This window comes from Mesoplodon bidens (assembly GCF_964165515.1).
Source record: "Mesoplodon bidens genome assembly, chromosome: 12".
Classification (NCBI taxonomy): Eukaryota; Metazoa; Chordata; class Mammalia; order Artiodactyla; family Ziphiidae; genus Mesoplodon; species Mesoplodon bidens.
In genome coordinates, this window is record NC_138168.1 from 79,803,085 (window position 1) to 79,823,207 (window position 20,123).

At 41.8% G+C, this 20,123-nt stretch overlaps 1 protein-coding gene across 1 annotated transcript in view; it reads left to right on the forward strand.

Annotated features, from left to right (window-relative positions):
* Window positions 1-1,067: 1,067 nt before the first annotated feature.
* The window catches only part of ESR1 (estrogen receptor 1), a 254,813-nt gene continuing 235,757 nt past the window's right edge, over window positions 1,068-20,123 (forward strand). Inside the window, exons 1-2 of the mRNA XM_081251428.1 lie at window positions 1,068-1,135; window positions 1,319-1,840. Coding sequence (XP_081107554.1) covers window positions 1,389-1,840 — 452 coding nt within the window. The 5' untranslated portion in view covers window positions 1,068-1,135; window positions 1,319-1,388. The remainder of the gene's footprint in view (window positions 1,136-1,318; window positions 1,841-20,123) is intronic.

The following is a 20,123-nucleotide window of genomic DNA, read 5'->3' on the forward strand; positions in this document are numbered from 1 at the left end:
CAATATATTTACCATATCTTTTAAATATATACTTATATATACAATTATATACTATATAGTATATATATTATATATTATATATATATATAATGTACTTGAGCATGTTTAGTTTTTAATTCAGTACAAAACTTTTTTCTATTTCTCTTTCAATCTGGATATTTGATTCTGCATATCCTAGTCCAAGTGAACCAAGAAGGTCCAATCATAGGATGAAAGAACAGAAATGTATCATTGCCTTTTCAAATTTGTTGGTTAGACCAACAGTGTAACCTAATTGCCAAAGGTTTGATTAATGACCTGAGGTTATTTTTTTTTATGGTAAGGTCACGTTTCATATTCAGTTTTCTGAAGTTTTGGTTGCATAATCAGTGGAAGGCATGAAGACCCATGTCCGCCTAACGGAAGGTTTTTGTAAATCGTCATTCACATTAGAATTCCTATTGGGAGCGAGTACAGTACTGTGGTCCAGCACAAACAGACGAGTCGGGCTGGGAGAATCTCAGAAGGTCGTGGCTGGAGGGGACCACTTTGGGAGAATTTTGAAGATGAGGAAAACTGAGGTCGGGCAGCACTCTCCTGCTGCAAAGCGCGGCTCTTCCTATATGTACACCTTGAATCTCCACCCCTTTCCCCCCAGATGCCTCCCATCAGTCCCGGCAGCTGCTAAATATAGCTGTCTGCATATGCAGCCGCATACCCCACTCTATCTGCCGTATCTCGGTTACAGAGTGGTCCTCCCCAGGGTCATTCTATGTACACACTACATATTTCCAGCCAACGAGGAGCGTGAATCAAACAGTAAGAGAGACAAACAGAGATAGATTGGAGCCTGGCACGGGGCACATAAGGTAGCACGTTAGAGAAAGCCGGCCCCTGGATTAGTCTTCCGAGTTTATTTTAAACCCCGTCTTCTCTGGGCCACCTTTAGGAGATCCCTCGGCTCCCCCGCCCTCCTGCAGTGAAATTCAGCCTCTATCCAGCAGCGACAAGTAAAGTAAAGTTCAGGGAAGCTGCTCCTTGGGATCGCTCCAAAACGAGCTGCGCCTGGAGTGATGTTTAAGCCAACGTCAGGGCAAGGCAACAGCCCCTGGCCGGCTTCCAGCACCTCTGTAATGCATACGAGCTCGGGAGACCGGTACTTAAAGTTGGAGACCCGAGCCCGGGAGTTGGCGGAGCGCGCTCGCGCCGGGCTGCACTTGCTCGCGTCCGGCCGGCCCGCTCCATCGGACGGGCCGGCTCCCGGGGCAGGGCCGGAGCTCGCGTCGCGGCGGGACATGCGCTGCGCCGCCTCTAACCGCGGGCTGTGCTCTTCTTCCAGGTGGCCGGTCGGCTGCTGAGCCCTCTGCCGCGGGGGGAGACGGTTTGCGCCTAGCCCGCGGCCACTGACCATGACCATGACCCTGCACACCAAAGCGTCTGGCATGGCCCTGCTGCACCAGATCCAAGCCAACGAGCTGGAGCCCCTGAACCGCCCGCAGCTCAAGATCCCCCTGGAGCGGCCCCTGAGCGAGGTGTACGTGGACAGCAGCAAGCCCGCCGTGTACAACTACCCCGAGGGCGCCGCGTACGATTTCAACGCCGCGGCCGCCGCCTCCGCGCCCGTCTACGGCCAGTCGGGCCTCGCCTATGGCCCCGGGTCCGAGGCGGCTGCGTTCGGCGCCAGCGGCCTGGGGGGTTTCCCGCCGCTCAACAGCGTGTCTCCGAGCCCGCTGGTGCTCCTGCACCCGCCGCCGCAGCTCTCGCCCTTCCTGCATCCCCACGGCCAGCAGGTGCCCTATTACCTGGAGAACGAGCCGAGCGGCTATGCGGTGCGCGAGGCCGGCCCTCCCGCCTTCTACAGGTACCCGCGCCGCCCGCTGCGCCACGTCGGGGTGGCCGCCGCGCGCCCGGCGGCGGGAGGGAGCGGGGGGCGAGGGGCCGCGCCGCCGGGAGCTCGCGGGGCCCGCAGGCCGCGGGGCCGGGCGCCCAGCAACCCGGCCGCCGCCGGAACCGCGGACACGCGACCCGAGGGCTAGCGCGCGGCCCGGCCCAGGGTCACGCGGGGATCTCGCGTTCGAGAGTCAAGTTCCCTGGCCTGGCGGCTTAAAAAAAAAAAAGCAACATTCTGTTCTCCACGCCTCCCCCACCCCCGCCCCCAGTGTCTGCGTGAGATGCAGATCCGAAACCCCGTGTGCTTCCTAACTAAACAAATATTGGAAAACTGTGCAAAGCAGAGGTTATTTGTGTGTGTGTGTGTGTGTGTGTGTGTGTGTGGAACACCCCAGAGCAAATAAACACAAGGTGCTCTGAGTCCCTAGAAAATGTTCCGCTTTGGTATTTAAGGCTGAAGGTGTCTGGGGCTAGCGGAGCTCAGAATTTTATTTATTTATATTATTAGTATTATTTTACAATTTTGCTTTAATGTGCTTGCAAAATTTCCTTTCTCCTAGAATTTCGGGGTGGAAATATGAACGCTATGATGATGGTGATGATAATGATGGTGAAGGTGATTCCCTTGGGAAGCTATTCCTAGCACCGCTTTCCTCGCCCTCCCCGTACCACCTTGGAGGGCTGTAGGATCGAATTGCGCTGCTCAGAGGAGCAATAGAATTCAATGGCTCTTAAGGAGTTTCTGATTTCTGAGTTACCCGGCTGAGTCCGTGTCAGAGCAGACAGAAGACTTCTGACAGCCAGAGATTTATAAGTGTCCTGTGTGTTTAACACATGCCACATCGAAGCTCGAGTGTTTTGAAATACTTTCCTGACAGCTAAGTTTCATTTCTGGCCTACCGGGGAGGAGAATGCCCCAGGACTGGGGAGCAGGGGTTCAGCCCGGTTCTGTGCTTTTCCTTCAAGGGCGCAGAAGCAGTTGGTAGTTTGGGACACTTTTGTGACTTAAGAGGCAAATGTTTTGTGTCCTTATTTATTTTTCCCAGTAGAGATTATACTTTCCTTCTCCCCTCTTCCTCCCATTTCCCTTTTGACAGCGTCTCCCTTCTCTTCGTGATGGACTTGAGGAAGGCTTAGGCAGGTGGTCTGGGTGAATACCTGTGCCCTAGGTGCTGCTGGGAGGCCTCAGGGCACCCACGTGGCTGGGTGCTGAGTTAGGCACTGCCTGACTGTACACTGGTGCCTGGACTTGCCTTCCACTTTCACCCAGATCCTTCTGTATAGCAAGCTGTGGACTGATTTTCCATTCAGTGTTCTATATCCAGAGATATTTGTAGCAGGAGAAATAGGAGGAAGGTGCAGGGTGGCCCCAGAGGATGGTGACGGCAGACTCTCGGGGTATCTGAACATACTCCACATCCTTCAGCCCCTCAAAGGACTTTAGAACATCCCACAGCCAAGCAGGTCCAGCCTGAGTTATTCCTCAGAAGACAAACAATGAACAAAACTTTAAAAAGTTGGCATCTATCACGTTAATTTAACTTGTTTTAATTCAGGGTTAAAATGGGAAACAAAAAAGAATTTATTCTGCCCACTTAAAAAAAAAAGTGTTAGAACAAAGTATAACGATTAAGTCTAACTCAAACCTTTTAAACTCCTTGTTGTGAAGGAAGGCACTGGTATGATGTGAATTCCATAACCTTACGGTAGACTCCAGAAACTATTTTCTTTTCCATTTAATTTTCAGTTCTTTTATTGCAAATTAATGCCACTGAATTTCAATGGGCACTAATGAGGCTGCTTCTCAGTGGATTATTTACTGCCTTGCTGATAATTACAAAGTGAGCATGGTCAAATAAAGAGGGGAATCACATTTTATTCAAAATTGTTCATCATCCCAGTGGCAAATAATATCGCTATAATATGCCCCATCTTAAACTTTTTGCATTAGATGATATTCAGATACTTTTAGAATAATAAAAAAATACGTGGAACTTAAAAAAATAAGGTAAAAAACTCATACACGTGGGATTCTGTGTGGGAATTCAGTTTTAGAATAATTTTTTTCCTTTGTCGTTTATTTACCATAACATCCTTTCTTTTTTGTTTGAATTCTGCCTTTATTACCCAGGGAGGAAATGAAGGCTCTGTGAAATAGAGTTATTTCAAATAGACAGATGTTACTTAATATTTTTCCCCGTCTCAGGTTTGCTGTTTGACTCTGCGTAAAAAGAACTGATCAGATTCTTTTAGGAACCTCTAATTTTCTTCAGTAGTTACGAAAAGTTTTGGGGGCCAAAAGCAATGTTTTCAAACTGCTTGTCATGACCCAGAGGATCACCAAATTAGTTTAGTGAGTCTAGAACATTTTTTAAAGGAATAAAATAGAAAAGAATATAATAGAAAATAGCCGAGTGGGTAATATCTAATAAGGGAAGGTTTTGTTTCCTGAAAATTTGTTTTAATTATACATGCTTGTTTGTGCTGGCTGTGATTAAAAATGTATTTCTTACGTGGTTTGAGGTAAAGAAGTTTGAAAGCTACTGACCTAAAATGTTATGGTCAGTAGAAAACAAAAAGTTTAGTTAAGTGGCTGGTTGTTTTATCGACACAAACCAAAAAGCAGTTTTGATTGTCTTTATTTTATTTTTCTCTTACAAATTAGCTGGTGGCTTTGGGTCAGTTAGATTAAGCTTTATTACTTCTGGTTCTTAACTTTTCCATTTATAAAATCTACTGTGTGGATTGTCCACCTGAACGTCCCACAGGGATGTTCCGAGAATTTGTGCGAAGTTCACATCATTTAGCGTTAAGATGCTATGGGTATTTTCTTATTTTGGCCACAATATGTAGCCTTATTTATGTATGAAGAAATGTAACAGATAAAACTGCCCTGGACATATAGTAATGGGGAAAGATGGTCACATGTACCAACAAATTGTTATTTAAAGGGAATAAATTTGTAAATAGGCAAGCTGTGACTCTGCAAAATATGTCTTACCTAAAATGTCATAAAATGTCATGATGAAGGCAAGTGGGAGTTATCTTATCCTGGGTTCCTTAGCAAGTTCAAATATCTTAGGGAGTTTGGATAAAACTGAAGATGAAAATTAATTATATCCACTATGTTTTAAAAAATTCAAATGAGGTATTTAATACTCTGTGCTGATGTCAGTTTTATTACTCAATATTCTTAAAGGCTAAATATTGCCCACTTCTCCAAAAAACTTGACCAATATACAAACCTTTTGCATCAAAGCCAAAGCCCTAGTGATTTGTCTACTGCCTGTATGCATATATTTAGTGCCTAGTTTGTGCATTGGTGAACACTTAGAACTATTTCTCAACTTTGAGCAAGGCTCACTTCTAGGGAGAGATTTGAATGGTTAATTTTCAAATTTTCAGTAATTCTTTCTTTGTAGTTAGGTGATATCTCAGCACCCTTTTTTCCTGTTCTTACTTTTTTCAGTCATTTAAATTGTTACTGTTTACCTGACTCTTTGTGTTGGTCTAAGAATAGTTCAAGGAGCCACATATTGCCTCGGGAATGAGTATATTTTAGGTTGAAACGGAATCACATCTTCAAACCCCATTTCATTTTCACCTACTCTATGTGGCTTGTACGTGTTTTGTAGAAAGCCCCTGAAAGGTAATTGCCACTTATTCTAACCTTCTTTCTCACACTCCATTAATTTGGATCTCTGGATTACTTTTGTGAATATATTTAAGATGTGACATTCATAATTTGGGAAGATTCAGGTTCAGCATTTTGGTTTCTTATTATTTTAAGGATGTAAAAGACAGGGGTAAGAAATTGACAATGACAAGAACAATAGATATCAGAAAAAACTATAAAAGATGTCAGACTTTCTGATCATGATAAGACATTAGTACTTTTGTCAAGCGAGCTAGTATATGTGAAAGCAGTACATAAGCTATACAAGCAATCGCTATTTTATTATTTTATTCACATATTAATATTTGTTCTGGTGCTTTTGTAAGCTAAAAATAAAACTGCAGGGAAGAACTGATTTAAGTGGTCAGGAGTTTCACTGCAAATATAGATTGATGATAATATGAACTCATTTTCTGTGGAAGCCAAATTTAAATAAAATCTTTATTACCATCTGCAACATTTGTTTGCAGTCTGGGTTATCATAAAGAACGTCTATCTTATCGATACATTTTTTTAAAAAGTCAGCACCCCGATTATGTGATAATAGTTTTACGTAAGGAAATATATGAATTTTAATTCTATTTTTTCTAAAATGCATATTCAGCACAAAAATAATAAATCTAACTCCCCCCAGTGACTTCAGTATTATTTTTAATGTAACTTTAGAAGAACCCAGTAGAGAGGGCTAAGTGGGTTCCCTTCTTCTCTAGGACACATTGACTTGATAGAGGCAAATTACTCATTTGGTTTAATTCTAAGTCTCAGTTTGCTTATCGAAGAAAGGAAAACAGAGTGGCCACAACTGTTTAGAACCCAAATTCATACTCCAGGAAAAGATGCTATATCAATCCCCAAAATACAGCTGCTTGAACACAAACCAGCCAAAGTGAAAGTATAAAGGATTTCATGAAAGGAGGCAGTCCATCAAAATCATCCAGCAGTTTTATTTTATATTTTAAACTCTGCTGATGCATTGACAGATAACATCATTTTAAAAAACAGTGTGTCTGAGCTGTTCCCTACTCCATCCCTAAAACATACTCTCACAGCGTCCTCTGAAATCTGAGGACTTAAGTGGGCTGGAGGTGAAGGGAAACACCTTTATGATATTCTTGAGCTCATGAGAGAAGAAACCATGAATGCTGAGTTCTGCACCTTAGAGAATATTAGTAGGAATTATGGGGGAACATTTTGCATTAATCAACAACACTTTTAATTATATGTACATGTTTAAACCCTATTAAAAATACGAAGGCTAGAAAGGCAACTGTTCTGGTCCCAAATGACAAAATTTTATATGGTTTAACAAAGTGATAATTGAATAAGGAGTAGGACTGACTCTTGGAAGTATTATGGTGGTGTGACGGTGGAATCCACGATGATGGTGGCGGTGGCGGCAGAGAGAAGGAAGAGGAGGAGGGTGACGGTGACGACAATTATGATGCTAGCAGCCGGGAGGTGTCGAAGTCAGTTGGGGTAGTATTTCTGGATGCCTATTATGTAGCCTGGCGATATCTATCCAAACAGAAATGAAAAATTTTTAATGTACTTTACTCATTTTTGTGGAGTTATAGTTTACATATATAGTTAAAATTTTCAATAATAATACTATCAATAGCATGAATACCATAAATCTATTAAGTACCTCCCATTGCTATACAGAAATTTAAAACGAAAAGTCCAAACACACCTGGATTTTTTTCTTTGTTTCTCCCCTGAACTTTTTAGAGGAACACGTTGAGTTCTTAGTTTGTTCCCATAACATCTTCTCCTTTAATCAAGTGTGTCATCTTTCATGAGATAGTAGGTGACTTTGTCTTTTCATTTTCTACTTTCTGAAGCTCCGGTGAATTAGGCTTGGGAAAATTATAGTAGATCAATGAAAGTTAATAAAGTTAATTAAGAAGCGTTCAGGACTGGATATTTCCCAGTGAGCCCTCGATAAACTCAGCTAGGGTCCTTCTTTTTGAGGGTCCCCCCAAAGTTGTCACCTTCAAGATGGGCCAGTGACCTCTGAGGTTTCATATTCAGATTCTCACCTTCAGCTTGGAAGCTACAGAGCTGTCTGGCCCGAAGGCTCCCCCTCCGTGGTTGTGGTCCCATTTCCAGCCTGCATCCCTCGCCCTCATTCCTCCTGTTCCCAAACAGTGGCGAGTGCAGGGACCCAGCAGCCTTCGTGTGTGCATGCCAGGCACTACTTACTGGGCAGTTTTCTTGGCAACTCGATTCACAATTCACTTCTCTCACATAAAGACTTGGAATTTCTTTTAAGACCCTGAAAGTAAAAGAGAATTCTCTTTTAGTTTCCTGCAACTAAATAGTGTTAGAAATAGTAATTTTTGCATTGGCATCCTTTCTCTTTCCTCCTCTGATCTTTGTTTTGATAGTCTGTTCTCCTGTTTTCTTGTTTCTTTGCTTTATTTTCTACTGTTCTTCCCTTTAAACTCTTCTTGGCTTCTTTTCGGCTATCCAGCTTTCTTTTTTCTTTTCTCTTTTAGTCACTCCATCTGTGTAGTCCCACAGTTTTCCTCCCATCTTTTCTGGTTTATTTCTTTATTGACCTCTGTTGTCTGTTATTTTAATAAAATTTGGAACAGGGCTCATCAGAGTTCCTCCCTAGCCTGGGAAGGCCAGTGGTATAAGAATATGCCTTAATAACCCATTCACTACATTAAAAGTGGCATTAACTACAGTAAAAGTTTCAAAAACGATTTTTTCTTGTCTTTAAGGATAGATGCTTAACAAAAATTCTGGAAGAAAATTTCACTTAGTAAAATTGCTTTCGTGGATCATTCATTCATTCATTCATTTGGCTACGTTGTTCCAAAGCGTGTAGCTCATCAAAGGCATAGATGAAATATCAATAACATGTGTGTTTGTATTCCTAGCAGTTAACATATCAGTGTTAGCACAGAGCAACCAGGAGTCTTACTGCATGAGTGGGTGAAATCCTAGGGCCACAGGCTTCTGCATGTCAATTTGGTATGGAGGTGATAAAAAGTGCAGCCTTTGCTGTGGTCTCCCGGTGGCCTACTTTTCAGGAATCTAGATCCACGTGAACTTACACCATGCATTTAAGACCGACTGTAATTTCCCTCGTCGTCAGCAAAGACATTCCTCTTTAAACAGTCGTAGGTACATCCATAATTCATTTTACTTACTTCATGAAGGTATTTTAAGTGTTTTTTTTTGAAGGTTTTTTTTGATGTGGACCATTTTCAAAATCTTTATTGAATTTGTTGCAGTATTGCTTCTGTTATATGTTTTGGTTTTTTGGCCACGAGGCATGTAGGATCTTAGCTCCCCGACCAGGGATTGAAACTGCAGCCCCTGCATTGGAAGGCGAAGTCTTCTGGACCGCCAACGAAGTCCCTAGTTTGGTTTTTTTGTGTTGTTGTTGGTAAAACTTTCACTATACAACATTGTCAGAAACATAATTGATTTTAAGGGTGCTTTATGCTAACTTTGACTTCTGCTTTTTTTGGCGGGGGAGGGGGGAAGACATTTCTGCTGGATTATTTCAAGCACTTCAGAGAGAGAGAATGTGCATTCTAATTTGAGTACAGGATACAATTTAGTTACAGTGGGAAGATATTTTCTTTAGTTATCTGACAAAACTTGAGAGGCCTCCAGAAGCCTCTTGGATTTCTAATAGGAGGAATCCCTGAGCACTGGTCCAAGCAGAAAGCCTATCTTACATCACTGTATTTCTCTCAGCCCTTGGCAAAGTGCATGGCACACCAAGTCCCTAGAAGCATGGTAGGCAGGAAGCACCAGTTACCCTGATTCCCTCTGGTCTCTTGCAGGGAGAAAGGCCAGTCCGGAAGAGATGTTTAGATGGGATTGGAAGAATGTGGGGAGTTTGCAAATACCCCTTTCTCAGGAATGAAAATGCAAAGGACTCCACTGGGCATTTCAAGTTCAGTGATTCCCAGTATTCACAGACTGCACTTTTATGAATTTGCATACTTGCTGACATTTTTGTAACCTTCCGATCAGTACTCATCACACTTTCTCAGTCATTCACAGTAGCACGGCCGTGCACGAAGTAGTGAAAAATTTGAGTCATCCAACATGCACGTTCCTAGCTGAGGTCAAATAAGGTGAGCTCTGCCTGCTTGTTTTAGCTCTCAGACTGTAAACAAGTGTGCTGTTTGAGGTCCATTTAGTGCCACTTTGTTTGTGTGTTTTTTGCATTTTTGCCCTTTTCATTAGTGATTTTGCTGTTTAAAAAGCATCGTGCTGAAGTGCTGTCTAGTGTTCCTAAGTACAAGAATGCTGTGATGTGCCTTATGGAGAAAATACGTGTCAGATAAACTTCATTCAGCATGAGTTATAGTGCTGTTGGCCATGATTTTAATGTCAACAAGTCAACAACATATGTTAAATAAGATGTCTTTAAACAGAAACACACACACACACACACACACACACACACACACACACACATGAAACAAGGCTGTATATTGCTTGGTTGATAAAAATGTTACAACCAGAGGCTCTCAGGAACTTAACCCTGTATTTCCCCTAGGAGTGATGGTATGGTATTCACCAATTCATTGTTTGTGGCTTCTACTGTGTACTTCACAGAACTTAACTTGCAAGTAATAAGAATTGATTGTATATAATAAAGTGACGAAAGCACAGGTTTGGGAGACCAGCAGCTTGTTTCTTGACCCTTGCCCAGTTGTAATCTCTGGCTCAGTGTGCCTCAGTTTACTCAATTGTAAAATGCCAATCAAAATAGAACCTACGTCTTTTGGTTGTTGGGAGGATTAAACGAGTTCCGAGACGTCAAGGGCTGAGAACACACCCAGCACGTAGCCAGCCACAATTTTTCATTACTTCTTTAGAAGGGAATTGGCAACTCTGCACTGAAGAAGGTGACTATGAGAGCTCTTTAAGAGTCTGGCATGTTTGTAACTTCTCTATATTTGTTTATTTTGCCTTCAAGGGATCAACTTTAATACCCTATTGTGATTAGAAGTTAAACTTTTCCAACCTAAAGGAAGCAGGAAGCTAGTATTTTTAGAAATGCTCAGTGTAGGCCAGATACTGTGCGAGCAAAAGAAAACAAAGCAACTGTAAAAAACTCCAAATAAATAAAAAATAAATCAATCAATAAAAAAGAGGGAAAGGCATTAAGTATGCTGGACTGAAGCAACGCTAGAGAGGGAAGTAGTTGAAATTGACAGAAACAGTCTATGGAGAAGCCATGACGTACAAGGGCAAGGAGGGAATTTCTCTGTGATTCTGAAAGAGGGACACAGAGAGGGAAGAGGGATGGGAGCCAGCATTTATAGAGCGTCTGTAAAAGTGGATTTTCAACCTGGCTGCACGTTAGAATCAAGGAGGATTTCAGAATCACCCAGATGATTAAAAAACTACTGAGAGTGGCTTCCCTGGTGGCGCAGTGGTTGGGAGTCTGCCTGCCGATGCAGGGGATGCGGGTTCGTGCCCCGGTCCGGGAGGATCCCACATGCCGTGGAGTTGCTGGGCCCGTGGGCCATGGCCACTGAGCCTGCGTGTCCGGAGCCTGTGCTCCGCAATGGGAGAGGCCACGGCAGTGGGAGGCCCGCGTACCGCAAAAAAAAAAAAAAAAAAAAAAAAAAAACCTACTGAGACCTGTGCCGTATCTCGACAGTTTGGATAACTGCCCTGGGGGTTAAGTGTGAATAAGCAATCAGTCCACTGATTCGAAGTCTCCCAGCACTTCTGTAAGTGTTATCACATTTAATCTTCCTATGCCTGTCTGTCACGGTGGCCCCAGGGTTTTGCTGTGTTCTGAGCCCAGGAAGACTATTCATACCCAGGGCTGCCTGTTTTCCAAGTCTCCATTTAACTGAGTCTCTTGGGTTTCAGAAGCAGAGGGAGGGAGGAAAGAGTGCTGAGGAGAAAAATGACAGTAATGTTAATTTCTACTCCTCATCTTTCCAGAATAACGTATAAAGTAGGCGGTTGCATTGGATATTGACTAGATACAAAGAAGGCAAATGGAAGAGTATGAGGTTGCAGACTTCTGCCACAGGATATGAAGATGAAATTAGGAAACAACCAAAAACATGAATGCAAATACAGTTGACCCTTGAGCAACACAGATTTGAGCTGCTTGGATCCACGCACAGGCGGATTGGTTTCAACATAAGTACTATAGTGCTACATGATATGCTGTTGGCTGAATCCACAGATGCAGAACTGGGGATACAGGAGGAACCACGGATATGGAGGCGGGCTATAAGATATACCAGGAATATTTTTAATTAAAGTACAGTTGATTTACGGCATTATGCTCATTTCAGGTGTATATACTCGGATTTTTGATTGGGCTGAGGGTTGGTGCCCATAATCCCCGTGTTTGTTCAAGAGTCAACTGTACACACCTATGCCGATTAGCGGGCATGATTTGGGTTTTTGGTAAAGGTTTAGATAATTGGAGGTCATTGAAATCCTTGAACCTTCCTCTCCAACAGGGTTCTCTTCTCTTTAGTTCTTCCGATCGTTGCCACACACCAGACTCTAGCCTTCTTGATACAGCCTCTAAATATCAGTACAATTGTTTGATTGAAGTGAGCATGGGACTCCTCTGATGTCCACACGATGTTCTAGACCCTACACCATGAGGCGCTATCAACCCATGGGCCCAGGGCTCTCTGGTTCTTTGTGTTTTGTGTCTGATGCTCAGAGTTGTGATTGATAAAACCAAAGTTGCTTTTCCATAATGAGCCCAACCCTCATCTAAGGAGTCTGTGTTTAACATTAGAAAATGGCTAGCAAAGGTGTTAGGTGACTGGTAGGCATATTCACAAGTTGTAGCGTTTCTATGTTGAGCAACTGTAATTCACAGAAATGCGGTACCAGGCATCTTCTTGCAGGTCTCAAAAACACAGAAAGAAGCTCCTTCTCAAATGCCTTTCGTGTCCTCCTCTCTTTTCTCTGCACACAGCCAATTGTCTATTATTGCTGTAATAGTTCCTTACTGATTTTGAGCTTTCAAACTCTAATTTTCCAGTTTACCTGAGCTTACTACCCAAAGTAGACATTGGATTGGGTCCTTCCTCTCTTTCAAAGCCTTCAGTGGCTTTTCACCATCACAGAACAGATGCATATCCTATAGTGCCATGTTCAAAGCCCTTGTAATTTGACTCCAACTCATCGTCTCCTGTCACTCTTGTTCAAAACCAAATTTAAGGGGCTTCCCTGGTGGCGCAGTGGTTAAGAGTCCGCCTGCCGATGCAGGAGACATGGGTTCGAGCCCTGGTCCGGGAAGATCCCACATGCCATGGAGCAACTGAGCCCGTGCGCCACAACTGCTGAGCCTGTGCTCTGGGGCCCATGAACCACAACTACTGAAGTGCATGCGCCTAGAGCCCGTGTTCCACAACAAGAGAAGCCACCACGATGAGAAGCCCATGCACTGCAGCGAAGAGTAGCCCCTGCTTTCTGCAACTAGAGAAAGCCCGCGTGCAACAACAAAGACCCAACACAGCGAAAAATAAATAAAATAAATTAAAAAAACCAAAAAACAAAAAAACCAAATTTAAACGGTCACATTCCCACTTCCATTCTTCAGTCATCTCCATCTCTCACATAATATACCTTTCTTTCTTCTTGTCCCATCTATGTTAGGCTGAGTCTACCCAAAAGTCAAAGTTCAGTTCAAATGCCACCTCCACCAGATGGGTTATCCACCTGGCATTCTTTCAGTGTTCATTGTGCACATAGAGCACCTTTTTGGGTACCTCTATTATGGAAATCACCATAGAATGCCTTTCATTATGGTTGTGAATAGATTTTTCTCCCCCATCTATTTAATTGTTACCAATTATTAATAACATTAATGTTCATTCATATATTAACTCATTATTAATGAAATGATTGTTTCATTAATTTTATAGATTAATTTAGAGTAATTGTCTACAGTTTATTAATTAATGTGTATATTCACTCAGTAAGCTTTATCAAATGTCAATCATATAATGACTTCTGTGGTAGCTACAAAGATTGGACACCTTATCTGTCATTAAGTTGCTCATAGTTAAGTGAGGGAGCTGACAAGTGTATAGACAATTGAAAACCAGTGGAATAAGAATAGTGATAGAGGAGGGACCCACTAGAGGCACTGAGGAGGGGCACTTAACCAGACAGAGGGCTCCCATCTACTGAGGAACAGATCCAGAAAGGTTTGATGGAGGTAGGATTTAGGCAGTCAGAGAAGAGTGGGTGAGGCTGTGAAGAGATGCTGAGTCTGATTTCCTGGTCCTCCCTAGAGTTCCAGCCCAGTTCCTTGGACAGAATGAATGCCTAATAATTTATAGAGCCAAATTGTTGAATTAACCGAAAAGAGTAAATTGTTACAAATAGGACAAATAACTTTAATAATAGCAGTGGCTAGTATTTTTTGACCATAGTGCAGTAGGCACCTTGCTGAAAGCCTTAAACGGATGATCTTGTTGAATCCTTACACCAACATAAGAGGCTGATACTGTTATTATTCCCATTTTATGGGCAAAGAAACTAAGAGAGGGCAAGTGACTTGCCCAAGCTCACACAGCCAGTAATGGAGAAATAGGGAATCTAAATTTAGAAGGTGAACTCTGGAGCTCAAGTTTTAACCTACTATATCATGCACAAAAATTGACAGGATGTCTTCTGTCACTGATTTATTTACTTGGCAGTTGGTTTAATTCCTTGTAATATCTTTATATTTAGTTGTGACAATACTTTCATCTTAGACTACATCCCAAGACTGCTTCTTTTAGTTTTATGGGAAATGACTATTTTTATGCTGCTTGCTAAAATCATGTTTAAACATTTTTCCATTTAGTAAGGGAACGTTTTCCCTTCTGATACCAGGAGGAGCCATTAAATAAAATCCTACAAAGACTTCCCGATAGCCACCTTATGCATTTCTCTGAGTGTGAAACCCACCCAAGAATTTAAAATCTGGATTTATACTATTATAATTAATAATTAATATACTACTAATAATATAATATTATTATAATAATATATTATAACATATATATAATATAATAATATATATAATAAATTATAATATAATATACTAATAATTAATATAATTATATTAATATATATAATAAATTATAATATAATATACTAATAATTAATATAATTATATTAATATATTATATTAATATATACATAATATATATATTAATAATTATAGTATTCATTTGGTCCAAACCTCTTTTTACACAAATAAAGCCATAAAATCAGAGTATTTTAAATCTAGGCGGGACCTTAGGCCTGATGGATTCCCACCTCTTTATTTTCTAATTGAAGCAACTGAAGTCTTGAGAGGGGAAGTGACTTCCCCAAAGTTCCCCAGCTGGTGTGGGCCGAGCCAGAGCTGGCACCTATGTCTGTCTCCAGCCCACCACGTCCTACTTAGCAGATGGAGGTGTGACCAGCCTTTGTTCACTGAGGATGGCGGGGCCGTGCCCTGCGTGCTGTAGTTCTAGCATGTAGGGTAGAAGCTCAAGCAACGTGGAATGAAGGAACGCCTGACGCTGATCACTACAAAACTACAGCGATGGCTCAAGTGAAGGCACCAGCCATGCCTGTCTAGACAGGCCATGAATTCAACTTCATGTTTGGCCCCGTGAGAATGTTTAACATTGGTTTAACACTTCAGTTTTAAGAATCGGGGAGACTTATTTCCTATACTTAACATTTAGATCATTTCCTCTCAGTTCTAATAACTATACAGTCAGCCCTCTGTATCCAAGGGTTCTGACTCCGAGGACTCAATCAACCGCCCACGGAAAATATTGGGGGAAATAATTCCAGAAATTTCCCAGAAACATAACTTGAATTTGCTGTGCACAGGCAACTGTTTACTAGCATTTACATCGTATTCACAACTGTTTATGTTGTATTAGGTATTGCAAATAATCTAGAGACGATTTAATGTATGTGGGAGGATGTGCATAGGTTATATGCAAATACTATGCCATTTCATATAAGGGACTTGAGCATCCATGGATTTTAGGATTCTAGGCGGGAGTGGGGGGTGGGGGGTGTCCTGAAATCAATCCCCTTCGGATACCAAGGGATGACTCTATCTTGTTACTTTGTGTTTGAAGATTTCCTTTCTTGTTTTTCTTTTTTTTCCTCTTGGGCTTAAAGGTTAAGAATTACCTGACTGGATTTCTCTAGAGACTTATACTGATTCCTTTTAGATTTCTAAAGCAGTTGGATGCTATTTTTATTCCATAATTACCAATGTGAAAATGGAACTTGCATTATTTCATAATAGATATTTCACCTTAGTATTGGCAAAATTAAAAAATAATTCAGTCTGTGCTTGATCCAGCAGCCTCGTTACAATAGGCATTTTTTTTTATAACAAGGTCCCATGTTGAAAATCATGTGTCTTCTTTTGGACTAATCACTAAACCCAGTGTTGGCTATATACTGTTTACTATTAAATTTTTCCCCTTGTAGTTTAATACTGTTCCAGGAAATGAAATGTAAGTTTAATAAGAATGGCAATTGATGGAACCATATGTCCCAGGTATAATTAATGTTCCTGATGAATGTGTTAAAGAAGGGCATGGCTGATGGGTTATAACTGTACTAAACCAAGATGATTTGACACCACTTATTCTGTAGAAATTTATATTTATAGGCTAGGATTTATAATTAAAACTATACTATTTTTTTGACTTTCATTTTTTTAATGAGTTAAAGAACTGTTAGAATTGTCAATTAAAATATATGAAAAGAATGTGTTAATAATCTTACAGTTAGTAATACTGTAAAGAGAGCATGGAGGGATTAACTACACTTTTTTTAACATTTGATGACTTTTTTTCATGGAAAGGAGGATTTTTATATGTGGGGAAGAACAACAGTTTGAAGTGGAGAAGTTACTATAGATTTCTTGAGGTTGCCTTTCCCATTTCTTTTCTCTTTTGTGAAAAATTGTAGACCAAAAAGTATTTTCTTCTGGTTGTGAAAATGGTATCAGTAGCCTCTCAGCAAAATGACTTTCACTAAGAAGTTGAGGACAAAACTTCCGTGGTGATATTTTGAGAGCTTTTGTCCCGCATTCTGCATTCTGGTGGTTCCTTGTAGCCCAGGGATGCTATTGGTATATACAGAAAGGATAATTAGGTCAATGGTGACTTTTTCTAAGTCACTATTTCTCCTTGGAATATGATCATTTTAATATTCTCAAGGTATAGGCTAAAACTTTCTAATTGGATCTACAGGAAGGAGAGCAGCAGCTGGCGGATGGAAAGTGAGAATGATCAATTAATTCAAGGCCACGTGCCTCATGGTGTGGTGCTAGATCGTACTTAGCATTGAGTGAGCTTCTCTTTGGTGATCTAAGCCATGTGAATCAGAAGGTGCATTAGTAGTTTAAACTCCTATGTAATTTTAGTAAATGAGTAAACACTAATTTACTGTGATATCCCATTGGCCCAATAGTTAATGCACCTTCAAAATTGCCTAATTTTGTCCAAAGCAGACTTCTGTCTCTTGACAAGAAAAGCATGGTTAAGCCTGTGGTGTAACCTTTCCCACTGTCCTGGACTCAACTCTGTCATTTCTGCCAGGCTCATGCATCTCTGTTGCCTTCTCTTAAAAGCATCATATTTAGGATTGCCCAGTAAAGTATAGGATGCTCAGGTAAATTTGAATTTCAGATAAATAACAAAAAACTCTTTTAGTCTAACTATGTCCCACATGATATTATACTAAAAGATTCTTTGCTGTTGATCTGAACTTCAACTTAACTGGGTATCTTGCATTTTTATTGGGTAAATCTGGTAGCCCCAGCCATATTACCTGACTGTTTACTGAGCTTCATTTTTGAAGGCTGAAGGTTATGTTTTATGGCTTTCTCTTCCAGCTGGAACACGGATGTCCACCTGCCTTTTCCTACCAGGAAAGGAGGCACGCCGATGTGGAATCTGTACACTTAAACTTTTGTCATCGTTATTGATTATAATTAAGGACATAGGTTTAGAGTAAATACAGAATGATATAGCTCTTCATTCTGTTACCTGAAAAGATAGACAAAGTACAAGGGAAAATATTACAATGTAATATTACAATATTATAATTCTATGTGAGGAGAAAATCAAAGAGTAAGGACCTAGTAAAAAGAGACCTGTCATCAGAACACCTAGTTAGATAATTTTGTGAGTGAGTAATATACTGAGTGAACTTTTTTTGGTTGTTTGGGGGGAATTCTCTTATTTTTGCAGCATTCTGATTGATTTCAGAAAATAGTTTAGAAAAATTATTCTCTGAAATGCTTTCTAGAGCGTGAAAGATTTAGAAGAAAATGTACAGCTCCTATCTAGATAGAGCATTGAACAGATCTGCACTCCCCCTCATCCATTTCTTTAGTTTTTAGCACGTTGGGGTGGCTGACTCCATACAGGAGAACTTGAGCTTGGCTATGGTGGCTTGGGAGATGGCGTGCTGCGTGAGGGGCCTCAATGCATGGCTGCAAACGGGCTTTCAGGGATGGCGTGTGGCATGGGGGACCTCCAATACATGGATAGTAGGGGGTTTGTAAAGAAATCAAGGCTAAGGGGTGAAATAAGGAGCTGCCTGGGAGTCTGTGGGATAAGTAATTGCTCCAACAGTCTTCTGAGTATAGGTCAGATAACTGTACGTGTGTAATTTTCTAGAGGGAAATTCTCTGAAGTCTTTTTGGTGAGACCATGGGGAACAAAGTGTGAGTGAGAAGTCCCAAGTCTTTGGAAACATTTCCTTTTACTCAGCCCAAACTCAAGGACATTGAAGAACTCCCAGAGTCACATGCCAAGGCATAGCTGGGGTTGGGGGGAGGGTTGGTGGGAGGAAGAGTTAGAACTCAGTTCTTAGCTGCTTGGGAAACTTGTTGCTTGAGCTGGCGGCAACTGAGGCCACTGGCTAACAGCTGAGTGATTTTGCCCCAAATGGATGTGAGCCAGGTTTGAACAGAGCACTGGGGATGGGAGGGTAGTAAATGGAAGTTTGGTTGGTTTGATTGTTTTCTGCTTCATAGCATGCTTATACCTTGCAGAACTATGGCAGAAGATTCAGTATTTTATGTAAGAGTATTTCAGCACGAAAGATAACAAGTCATAAATACCACTTATAAGGGTAATAACAATGTATAATATTGACTTCCCTGTGACCAAGGCCAAGTCTTGTAAGAAGACTGAGCAAGTGGAGTAGTGACTGGGAATCTGAGCCCTTTTTCTCAGAGATTTCAGATTGCTTCTGACTGCACTGTCTAGACAGAACCATGAGAGGGTACTGTCTAGAAACCAGAGGAATCTCAAGAGGCTGCTGTCCAGAAATGAGAGGCAAGTCTGCAAATGCAAAGGCTACAACATGCCAGCCTGTGCTGGGAGGCCTGAGACACTGATGTTTCCAAAGAGTAGCAGAGCAGCTGTTTTCTTTTTTTCTTCATTTCACAGTATTTATTAATTCAGTTTTCAAGATCAGATCATTTTAAAAATCACCTGAAAATTCTTCCCTAAGAAATAACATTCCTGTAAGTTACAACTGTTTTTCCAGGGTACAAATCAATCAAGTCTTTTAAAAACAAATTCTGTCTAATCCTGGGTGGATTTTTAGAACAGATCCATTCTGGAGAGTCTCTGTGACCTCAGAAGCCCAGCCCTGACCTTCTCCTCAGCCAGGCATCTGGGGGTGTCAGTAGCCTGAACTCCGTGTGGCAGCCATGATGGTGGTGAGGCTGCAGCACAGGCCTTTGGTGACCTGTCTTTATTCCTCAGGTTTGGTCTTCAGGAGTGTCAGGATGTTCTGGAGGGTGTGGGGTGGCAGCAGGACAAGGGGTGACCATCATGTGATCAGGTAGTCGGTGTCGGTGGCCAACTGCTTGGTGGAGTGCAGGGCTGGCTCAGGGATGTGGAGGATCGAACTCCTGGCTGCTTGAGACTCAGTCTCTAGAAAACTTTGCTGCATTAACTTTGCTGACTTCCTGGGTACCACACTGGACCGTTGGTCCAAGGAGTATTTGAAATCACTGTTTGCCAGTCTGGTTTAGAGTCACCAATGCAGCCTGTCTGACATGCTCTTACTTCACCCTGTTGATGTTGTAGGACCCCCACCTAGGTTCACCGGATGGCTGACCCAGTTTTCCCTTTCATTTATTCATTCATTCATTCATTCCACAACCGATATTTATTGGCCACCTACTCTATGCCGGGCACTATGCTAGGCACTGGGAACAGACCAGTAAACAAATCAGACCAATCAGGAAAGGTCCCACTAGGGAGGCGACACTTAAGCAAAGATGTGAAATAGGGAAGGGCATGAGAATATCTCAGTGAAGAGTATTTCAGGCCGAGGTCACAGCAGTGAAAAGGCCCTGGGACAGGAGTGTGCCCTGTGTGTATGAGACAGGGAGGCTGGGATGACCGAGTGGAGCACCAAGTTGGAGGTGAGGACAGAAAGGAGTGTAGGCGTCAGAGTGAACAGGGCCTTTGCAGGTCATTGTCGGGGTGCTGGCTTTTCCTCTGAGTGAGTGGGAGATCCCACAGTGGGTTTTGAAGAGCGGAATGACCTGATCTGAGTTTTTTTT